The 11,548-nt window shown below is 33.0% G+C and overlaps 1 protein-coding gene across 1 annotated transcript; it reads right to left on the minus strand.

Moving 5' to 3' along the window:
* Positions 1-352: 352 nt before the first annotated feature.
* LOC145106091 (zinc transporter 5-like) lies at positions 353-10,830 on the minus strand. The gene is made up of 3 exons (XM_079043135.1): positions 10,231-10,830; positions 1,006-1,155; positions 353-808 (listed from the first exon to the last, which is right to left on the minus strand). The coding sequence occupies exons 1-3, from the start codon at positions 10,828-10,830 to the stop codon at positions 503-505; spliced, it is 1,056 nt and encodes a 351-aa protein (XP_078899261.1). The 3' UTR covers positions 353-502.
* Between the last annotated feature and the right edge of the window lie 718 nt (positions 10,831-11,548).

Below are 11,548 nucleotides of genomic sequence, written 5' to 3' on the forward strand. Positions count from 1 at the left end.
AGATTAGGAAAATAAAATATTTATTAATTAAATAAATTAGAGGGAGTAAGGATTGATAAGTAACATGTGATATTTAGACATTTTTCCATGACTCACGAACCTGATTATGACCAATAATCTGAATCTGACTCACGAGCCCGAATCTAACTCATGACCTACGAACCTATAAAACTAAACATATTACGCAGGCTAATCCAAGTTAGAGTTGAGCAAGTACCTTTTGGCCATAAACTTTTCTAAATGATAACTAGAAAATAAAGAAAATACAAATGCTTTATATAAAAATGTCATGTTTTACCTTCCCTTATCAAATATTTTTATTAATACGGAACTTATTCACCTTCTATTCTTTTTTTTTTAATTTACATATGTTTTTTTATAATTCAACCATTGGCCAAGGAGAACTAATCCAATAACATTTGATGTAGCTTACCCATCATATAAGTATCAAATATGAAATAACTATTCCAAATTACCATGTTATATAAATTATATACATTGTTTATGCCCATTTGGCTAGCAGAGACATAAGTCCTGCACCAAGAAGAAGAGAAATATAGGAACCAAATAGAAGGATCTTGTTGTTTTGCATCTTATGATTCTTAAAATCGGGTGAAAGAAGGTCAACAAGTGCCATGTAGATTAAGATTCCGGCCGCTGCTGCCATTAATACGCCTTCCACGATAAGAGCAGTGGCACTGTTTTCGTTATACGTGTTGCTTACCAATATTCCCATCACAATTCCACTTGGAGTCGTAAGGGCAAAACACACTGCCATAACTGTGGTAGCCAATGACTTAATTTTTGCCTACAAAAATTAAGCATACTATTTAGGTTTTTCATTTATTGATCAGTTTTTTCCTAGTGAAAACAGTATGAAAATCACATGTCTTTATTTTAGGATTTTTTTTTTCTTTTTAAGTAAATATAACGGTTAAATTTCTACAAAATAACAAATATACTTATTTAAAACTCAATTCTCTTTAGTAAAAATTGAATCCATACCTGAAATAAGCATCCACCAAGACCTACTCCTTCAAAGAATTGGTGGAAGGACAACGCGGCAAGAAGCGGTTTTATGGTTTTTAGGTTTTTAGAAGCACCCAAAGATAATCCTATAACTATGGAATGAATGATGATTCCGAGCTCCAACACCTAAAAATTAAAAGACAAGAACAATTATTGTTTCATATTTGACATTTTATCGTAAAACAAGAACTTCTAATGTGAGTCTCTAATTGCTCATATGTGTACTACTCAAGTTCTAACAAGAAATTAAGGTATGTGCATTGTGAGCTATCTTTATTCTTTCGGTAATGTTATGGTTCTATGAACATATACAATGTTATGGTTCGTATGGACCTCAGTATATAACGTTTCAATAATCTTTGAAAGGTTAATATATAAATCTAGCTTAATTTCTTCATTTGTAATTTAACATATATTTAAGGCTACTTTACATTTTCTGACTAATAATTACATTTTATTATTTGTTATTGAATATACTTTTATTCAGTGAAGAATTGTAAATTTTTGTTACAAGAAAATCGAAAACAATACCTTAAAACGAAATGCATTAATTTTAATTAGTATAAGAGGCATGCTATTATAACGTTCTATATTAAAGAAAATTCTATGCAATCTTATTTCGCATACATGAAACATGCTATACCGGAATTACGAAATGAGGGGCTTCAGTTATGTTTGGATTTCCAGAATTTTAGTAGAAATAGCAAGCTAGAAATCACTAGAAAAAGTTCTCACACATCATCAACAATAATTCTCCAGCGGTGTTGTTGCAGGGGAAGCGGAGGTAACCGACAAAGAATGGTGAAACGTTCTCCGACATTTTGGTAGGAGGGGCAAGGGGAAAGATAACTCACTTGTGGTGGATGACAACGATATTGTGAGGGCAACAACGAGCTTAAAGTTACGATGAAAGAGAAATGCTAGAGAATATTTGGGGACCACTATATTTATTTGTTTAAAATTTAAAATAAAAAGTAATTAATAGGTACATAATAAGTTAAAATATAGAACACACATTATGCGCACCTTTACCATTTATTTTTTTAGTATCAGTTTTTCAATCATTTACTTTTCAAATTCAAAACTCAGAAAATGATCATCTTTCATTATCATTTATTATTAATTTTTTCTTTAAAAGTATTTTTTGTACATACTAATTGGAATTAAAAACCATAAATTATATATATATATATATATATATATATATATATATATATATATATATATATATATATCACTGTTGTAAAAATCTTGACTATGTCCCGATTAATTCATAGGTGCTACTTGACCGACTAGATTGCGTCTATCAGTTGATCCATACATACATAATGAGTGAAACAATATAAAATGATGAAATTTTAACACTTTGAAAAAAATTTATCTCAATAGAAACTATTTTAGGTATGATTGGTGTTGTATTAATCATGTTAACTTATTTTGTTATGATATTAGTGGTATTTACGAACTTTGATATGATATTAGTCATATTTAATTTTTTAAAATTCAACAAATTGGCAACTAATGGTCTCCGATTAATCTCGTCTAACCGATTAATCTCATAACCTCAGTCCACCGACTAGTTAACGCCGAACGTTTTTTACAACCTTGATATATATATATATATATATATATATATATATATATATATATATATATATATATATATATATATATATATATATATATAAAAGCTAAAAACAATAAATAAAATACAAAAATAAAGTTAGCCAATCACATGAGAAGAGAGAGGGCGGAGTACCTTCCCCTCATCCTTTACCCACACTACCTAAGCCGTAGCCCTGGTGTTCTGTTCCGGGGTATGGTTCCCTCCCCCACACAGCATCCCCATTACACACTGTTCCGCGTTACAAATTTGATCTTGGTGGTTTAGACAAATCTTCACTTTTACTAAAATTTTGGATTTTTAGAATTATTTGTCGGTTTTCAAAAGTTACAATAGTGGTTCTTAAGGTTGCTATCCTCTAAGAGGCTCTATTAAAACCCAAAGAAATGATGAAATTACCCTTTTATCTGTCCTTGTCTTATATTCTTATTCCTTTTATTTTGTTTTTATTTTTAAATGAAAGCACCATGAGTCATTACCACCATCACTAATATCACCCACTACCATCACCAATCTCCAATCAACACCAACACTACCACCATCACCATCCTTAATCAACACCAATCCCACCACCAATCACCACCATCTTTATGTCTCCCATTCCCCACTAATATCCTAAAAACTCTCCATCCTATCAATAGTCTTTGAGGAGTGCAACTGCAACTCGTCTCCGTCTACTACAACTCCAACAATGAATTTTTAAGGCCTCACTCCCTCCCACTTTTCCCATTGTTATAGTTAGAGTAATTGGTATGGGCAATGCTAACTCCCGTTTTTGTGACATGGACATCGGAAAACGGTGTGGTAACGGTCGCACACCGCCCCACCTTTGCTGTTGGAAGTCGTTGTGTTGCCTCCCTTTGCTGCAATAACGAATTGTAACGCCAAAAAATCGATTAAAATGGTCACTTGACTGTTGTTGAACGGTCACAAATGTAATATATATATATATATATATATATATATATATATATATATATATATATATATATATATATATATATATATATATATATATATATATATATATATATATTCAAATTTCCTCACATATAAATATAAACATACACTCATTTTTTACCAACACCATTCTTCTCTTTCTCTCATCTTATTATTAAACAAAAATCAACCACTTTCTCATTTAACCAAATACGGAGCAAAACCCGAACACCCCTCTTCCAAACACAAACACTTCCGCTCTGCTCGGTTTCGCGCCATATGAGAGCTATGCGAACCTCCACAACGTTCAATACTCACCACAAATATCATTTTCAGTAAACTTTTTCAATCCCGCCTCACCCTCAATGTAATTTCCTACATCAGCCTACTTGCAACAAAACCTTTTCAACACTTTAGCTTCCATGCCACAAACAACCACACAACCACCACCCACACAAGAAACGATTGCCGAAACGCAAGAAGGAGGTAATCTGAAACCTAAAAGGAGAGGAAAAAAATAAAAGGAAAGCGATCACTGAAACTGAAGAAGAAGCATCTCCACTATGGTGGACACCATAGTGGCATTTCACAATACTGATATAAAGAGAGTTGGTTTTTGGGACATGGGGCGGGACTTCAAAAAATCCAACTATAGGAAACGATATAAAGAGAATTGGTTTTTGGGAAGTTGTGCTCGGAAAATTTCGTAAAATTTTGAAGAAAGACTGGCATATCTCAATACTAATATGCTTAGTAGCGAGTGGACTCCAATTAGTCGGTAGTACACCAAGTTTAATGGGATCTACAACAAACTTTCTTCACAAAAAGAAAATGATGTGAATGATTTCGATGTGTTCAAAATCACGAGGGAGCAATATCACGTCGAAATGGGTCATGTTTTCGAGTACGACAAAAACTTGGGAAATGGTGAGAAACGATCCAAAATGGCTTAAAACGCCAAAATTGTCGTAGGTATAATCGAAGAGGTCGCGTGGTTTGAGTTCGTTTGACGTTTCCGACGCACGAACTAACTTCGATCTTAATGCCAACACAAATGACATCCATGATGACATCGAAGAGATCTCTCCCTCCCCCACGTCGATCGTTGGGCGTGTCAAAGCAAAGCGTGCTCAACGACATGCGGACGAAGCCGATAGAAGGGTACAAGAGTTGGTGGAAATGAAAGAAAAGTTCGACCAACACAATCTAATCGTACAACAAAATGTTTGCCACGTGATCACTTGGAGTTCCTACGTAAGCAAGCAGAAGAAAATCAAATCATGAGGGATTTAGCAATTCCTCAGACTAGCGAAGAAAATTTGAGACGACCACAGGCGCAAGTGCTCCGAAAGATGAATGAGACAATCGAGAATAAATATTTGGATGACTAGTGTATCGTTTTTATGTTTTTAGGATGGTTGTCAAAATCGCAATCCTGAGTAGGATCATACGATCCTATGATCCTAGATATGAAAAACGAGCTGGATCGTAAACATATCGTATTTTTGGTAGGATCGTGATTCGATCCGATCCTACCTTCCTTTGAGTGTTTTTTTTTTCAAATGAAATTTTCTTACCACTTTATGTTTTTATCCTTTACCAATTTAGCATTTAACATTTTGTGTTGTGGCTTACAACTAATATTTTGAAGTTTTTATAACTTTTGGACAAAAATTTAAATGTTTGAAATATTTTTCATGTTTTAAATTATAAATTAAGATTATGTTTTATTTTGTGGGATCTCAGTATCCCGATACTGATCTTGCAAACCCAAAAACGATCCTAGTAGGATCCCGATCTTGATAACTTTGGTTTTTAGGACTATTTTTTTCTTTGCGTTCAATGTTTGTTTTTTGTTTTTAAATGTTATGGTTAATTTATGATTTAATTGAAATTGCATTTTTTTTTGTAAATAATTTAACGTGAATAAAAAACAAATTGGAAAAATAAAAATTGAAAAAAAAAAGAAAAAGGAAATGATGAAATGGAAAATAAAGAATATTATAATATTTATATAACATGTTGTCCATTTACTCCGATTGATATTGTAACACTATAATTACATGACATGTGAGGTGACACATATTAATATCGATTGATATTGTAACACTATAAGCACATATTAATACGTTGTTAACATCCACCAACCTTAAAGAATAACATCATCAACGACACCATTAATTAGATTTGCTTTCAACTTTTGGCATCCAAATACACATCAATTTTGAAAACTCATGTGGTAGAGGTAGGGATAGGATAGGAGAGGCGTATACGACAAACAGCAGGGAGAGTGATATTAGTCGAATGTCCCACGGGTTTGTTGTCCTTTAAGGCTATAAGAAATTACAAATTTATCCCCATTACTTTATCAAAGTTGTTTTTTAAAAAATTGTTCAAGGGTAATTTAAGCGTTTTACACTCATTTAATGGAGACTCATTTACCGTACAACAATGCTAACTTTTGGAAACCAAAAGGACAAGCTGTGTCAAAAATTAAAAAATTAGACTAACAATTCATACTGATATAAACCACATGGACTGTAATTTACTCTAATAAGTACAACCACCTCATAAAGATTTGAGTAAGTTATAGTTTTGATCCCTGTGGTTTGGTGATATTCGTATTTTCAGTCCAACATTTGAAAATTTGACAGGGTGCAACCTTGTGATTTAAAAAAGTTGCATTGCACATCCTCAGTCCATTTAAAAAGATAATTTTACCCTTATTTTTATATTTTTATTTTTCTTATATATATATATATATATATATATATATATATATATATATATATATATATATATATATAATTGTTTAATTTTTTATATTTTGCTGTTGACATTTTATTTTATTTATTATATTTTTTATGATTTATATTTTATTGAAATTTTATTCAAAAATAATTTTTATTTTTTTTATATTTTGTTAGTTTATATTTTTTGCCGTTTTTTTGAATAATTTTTCTAGTGATATTTTGTTCGAATATTTTTTTTAATGTTTTTTTGATCTTTTGTTTTTTTATATTTTTGTAAAGCTTTTTATAAATATTTTTTGTATAAAAAATATAAAAAAGTTTGTTAAATGTGAATATAATTAACACATATTAAGTATAAAATTATTTATTTTAATATGGTTATTGTATAGGCTGCAGAGACGGATCCACATTAGATACCGGTGTATCCCGTGATACCCCTAAAAAAAATTTCAGTATTGTAATTGTTTTAGAAAAATTTCGTTTTATGCAGTGTATATATACATAATATTAATATGTTTAGCGAGATAATAACACAAGTTGTTGTTGGTTTAGATGGTTAAGGCGTTAGGGAGTGTTTCTAGAGGTTGAACGTTTAAATCTTCTTTCAAACATTTTTTTTTAGTTTTCGCAGCTCCTTTTATAAAGCTTTATACGGATTATACCTATTATATTAGGATGTATCTTGTCAAATTTTCAAAGATTGGATGAAAGTGCGAATCTGACAAAACCACAGGGACCAAAACTGTATTTAGTCTAAATATTTTTTCAAAACACAAGGCTGTGGTTAGAAACGTTTCTTTTTAATTTTTGTCTTTATTTCCAATGTTCGCCGATAACAATGATTGATGTACGAAATCTTATAAATAAGATATAATTAAAAAAATAATATTAGTATTCATTTATTAACCTGTCACGTAGGTCCTATAACGAAATAACGTGAATGTTGTCAGATGTGAGGTTTGCTATTTTTTTTTCCAACTTTTATACCGATCTTATTCTTTGAGACGTTAATTTTAATAGGACAACTATCAAACATTTGAACTTGTGAAAATGACCCTCTATTATATAATCTATATTAATTTTTTTTTATTAATTATAATTATAATTGTAAAGCGGAAACTAAACTACCTTTGACCTTTCCCAACAAATCACCCAGATTCCCATCCGACACATACAAACCCGCCATTACCTTCCCTCATCTTTAGGGGTGGGAATCGATTCGGTTTATGAGTTCTTCTGTTTCCTTGAATCGGTTTTTTCCCTTCAGACCAAACCAAATATCAAATTTTATTTCGGAATGGTTCAATTTGAAAACCAAGAAACCCAAATATTTTTTTATGTTCCAAACATAATTTGCAAAGTTTCTAACTTAAAAAGCTAACAAATATTATTTTATGTTCCAAACATAATTTGCATAGTTTCTAACATAAAAAGCTATAGTTCTAAACATAAAAGATCTAAAGTTTCTAAGATTGAAAGGTGAAATTGAAAATGAAAAGTGAAGTGTGCGTATGAGTTAGAAATTTATGAGGATTACGAGCCTTGAATACTGAATAGTGAAAACCCTAAATTGGTACAATGGTTGAAATGTCTTTTATCTAATATTTTTAGTTATTATAAAAAATATAAAACAAAATATTTAATTAATTAATTAATGAAATTCGAATTTTCGGTTCGATTTGCTCTAAAGCTTATGAGACTTCAAAATTTAGGTTGGACTTAAACCAAACCAAAAATTGAATTTAAATATGGTTTGATATGAAATCAATTTCAGTTCCATTTGATTTTCGGGTTTTCCAACTCCAAACCAAATAAGACCCCTCATTGTGTACGCTATCGCGCAATGCAGTATATAAGGTGGCATCGTAGTGTGCTGTAAACACCATGCCGACCCCCCAAAAAAATATCAAGTATACATGTCTTACGTCATCGATTCACCGCACCCTCCCTTTTGAATTTCGACCGTTTGTAGTCGTTGGGAAATGGCTAGATGTTGATTTTTTTTCAAAAGCCACTAAAAATACATTACTTTCTATTATATTTTTCACAAACAACTATTCTCAATTCATATCATCTTTGAAAGGTTTTTGCATTCCAAATGTGAATCCAAACAACCCTCAATTTACAACTCGTAGCAAATCGCATCCAATGTTCGTCCGTTGGGGTCGTCGGTTTACCAACCGCAAACGGATATGTCTACGCTTTTGCCCTAACCTTAACATTTTTATTACCAACAAATATCACAACAATTTTACATGATGCAACCTCTTAGCCCAACCACGTTTCAACCCCCCCCCCTCCCCAAATACGCTCCCTCACCAGAAATTGATTTTGTCCGGGAAACCCAACATGATCCTGAACCGGTACCCGACCCCAAACCCCAAATAGTTTAGGAAACCCACCTCAAACCATCCAACTCCAAAAGACGAGAAAAAGGAAAAGCATCTGCTCGAAAAGAAAAGGTGGAGCCTCAACAATGACAACTAGATGAAGAGATGGTTTTAGTGAAATCGTTGGTCGATATTTCGGAGGATTCCAAAATAGGTAACGCGTAAAAACATGACCATTTTAGGCGACACATTAAAGAGCGATTTCTTATGGTGATGGGTTGTGGCGAGTACCGCGCAGATCAATGTACTAGCAAGTTTCGTGAGATAAACAAATATGTCACAAAATTCAATGACATTTACAACAATTTGGTAGCTTAACGGAAAAGCGGGGAAGACGATGAACAAATTTTAGAGACAACCCTTAAATTTTTCTAATTGATAATAATAAAAAGTCGTTCAAGTTTCTTGATATTTGGAGGTTTTTATTAAAGTCCCTAAAATGGATAGACGATTTTGGTAGCGAAGGAGGTGGTTCAAAACGAACCAAAGTTTTGAGACGAGTTACACTACTTCATCGGATGAGCATTTTGGGGTTGATTTGAACGAAGTGGATGAGCTCGAGATTGAATAGGTAGTTTGACCGATGGGTTGATATAAAGCGAAAAATAGAGTATCATCGTCGAATACACCGGGAACAAGGAGAGGAGATGAAATACATAGGGTTGCTAGTAATTTGGAAATTTATAATTTGAATTTTTAAAGTTGTTTTAGTTTTGAAAAAGAGAAGTTGGAAGAGAAAAAGAAAGCCAAAGAGGAGAAACAACGAGCTCGAGAAAAGAAGCAAAGAAGTGGAGATATAAAATTTTTAACAAAACCGTTTCATCACCTTACTGAAAACGGATTCGATATAGTCTTGAGGGCTGGAACGGGCATAATGAAAAAATATTATAACTAGTGTTTTTATCTAAAAATTGTCACTTTTATGTTGTTTTTTTTATTTATTTGCTGATTTTAGATATGTAATCGTTTTAATTAAATTAATGAAGTGTTTTTTTCGTTAAATTATATTTTATTCAATTTAAAAAAAATATATGATAAAATATTATATGAGACGGAAGTAAAAATGAAATGACATATAAGACATTACAAAAATATGATATATACGACATTACAAAAATCTGATATATACGACATTACATCGATTTTCTGAGACGGAAGAAAAAATGAAATGACATATACGACATTACAAAAATATGATATACATAATATGACACACACCACCAACTTAATTCTCACCCTACCCCTCGTCGTCTTCACTGTCTCCCAATTCGTATCTCTTATTTTCTTTCTTACTCCTAAATTATACAATTATCACATCTATATGTTTATATATGTGCATTTTATACCTTGATTTTTTAAGGTTTATGAGCATTTTACTCTTTACTTTTTCGAAAGATGTTTTAAATTTTCTGTTACATTAGATATTTTATTAATTTAACAAATAATCAGATATTTTAATTATTTAAAAACCAAAATGAAAACTTTAATTATTTACCTGAGAAACAATCCTATAACGCTTAACTTCGGAATCATCACTCGTCGACAACATCGATCCATGAACATGGCCATGGCTTGCAAGCATGTCATCATCCACATGCGCACCATTCACTTCTTCATCTCCACCATCTCCCACAACTTTCGCCACCGCAGCCGTCTGAGCCCTAACTTGGTACGCCGCCGCCGAAGTCTCAAACAACAGTGTTGCAATGGTGGCTACCATTGCCACAAACCCAGTGAACGGAAAATCCGACCAAGGGTGTTTTTTCAAACACGGTGAAGTCAAGCTCTCAAACGCATGCGGAAGTATATGAATAAAACCGGTAGCCAATATGACACCGGCGGCGAATGCTTTCACCAGAAAGAAACCATCTTTCTCAGGACGTAAAGCCGGAAAAAACTTGCCGGCGAAGGGAAGAGAAATGCCTATACAGCCGGCGGTGAGAATGGAAGCAAGTGCTATCAGTTTGTACCTGAGGGCTTTGCTTTTGTCGCCATTGGTTTCTTCTGGTTCACAAGTGCAATCGGCAAACACTCCGGTGATTATTAGGGTTGATAACAAGAATGCAATAAATACTATTATTTTATGAAATTCCATTTGGTTCAGTTTGGAATGAGTTTTATGAGTATTCTTATTATATATAGAGCGAAAACACTGGTTTATCCTTAGAGAAAATTACGCGAATGGTCCCTGTGGTTGAGGGTAATTTGCGCGTTTGGTCCCTAATTTTTTTTCTTAACTCGGACGGTCCCTAAAATGTAATTTTGTTGCGCGTTTGGTCCCTCCCAGACCTAAAAAGACTATTTTGCCCTTTTTATTCCTTTTTAAATTTTGTTAATTATTTATTTCTTACTTATTTATTAAAAAATTATTATTAAAAAAATCGGGTCCCACCCCTTACCTCCACCCTTCTCACCCATCGTCTCTTAATCATCATTATCGACCGATTTCTTCCAAAAACAATTGGCTACCACCACAACACACTCCTCCATCCCTCATTCCCTATCCTATCGTCGCCGGAAAGCTCCCATCTTCCTTTACCCTCGATCAACACCATCGCCTTCTTCACCCTCGATTGAGAGGAAATGGTGATGGCGGAGCTTAGGGCTCCACCTTGCTGCTCAATCCCTACATCGGAGGTCGTGTCAACGACCTACCACTGCTGCTTGGACCACCGTTGACCTATGGACAAACGTTGGTGGTGTTAGGGTTCCACCACTGCTTCAGATGCTACCCTACGAACCAATCCATTTGTTTCCCTTCCATTTATTTCCTTACCATTCTTGATGTGTATTATGATTGAATCAAACCAAAT

Source organism: Lactuca virosa, chromosome 4 (genome assembly GCF_052849685.1).
Source record: "Lactuca virosa cultivar CGN04683 chromosome 4, Lactuca_virosa_CGN04683_v6, whole genome shotgun sequence".
NCBI lineage: Eukaryota > Viridiplantae > Streptophyta > Magnoliopsida > Asterales > Asteraceae > Lactuca > Lactuca virosa.

Coding starts and splice junctions, on each gene's coding strand:
- LOC145106091 (XM_079043135.1), bottom strand. CDS start 10,830: ATGGAATTTCATAAAATAATAGTATTTATTGCATTCTTGTTATCAACC. Junction 1,156..10,230: donor GTTATAGGATTGTTTCTCAG/GTAAATAATTAA, acceptor TTTAATTTTTAG/GTGTTGGAGCTCGGAATCAT. Junction 809..1,005: donor TTGGTGGATGCTTATTTCAG/GTATGGATTCAA, acceptor TAATTTTTGTAG/GCAAAAATTAAGTCATTGGC.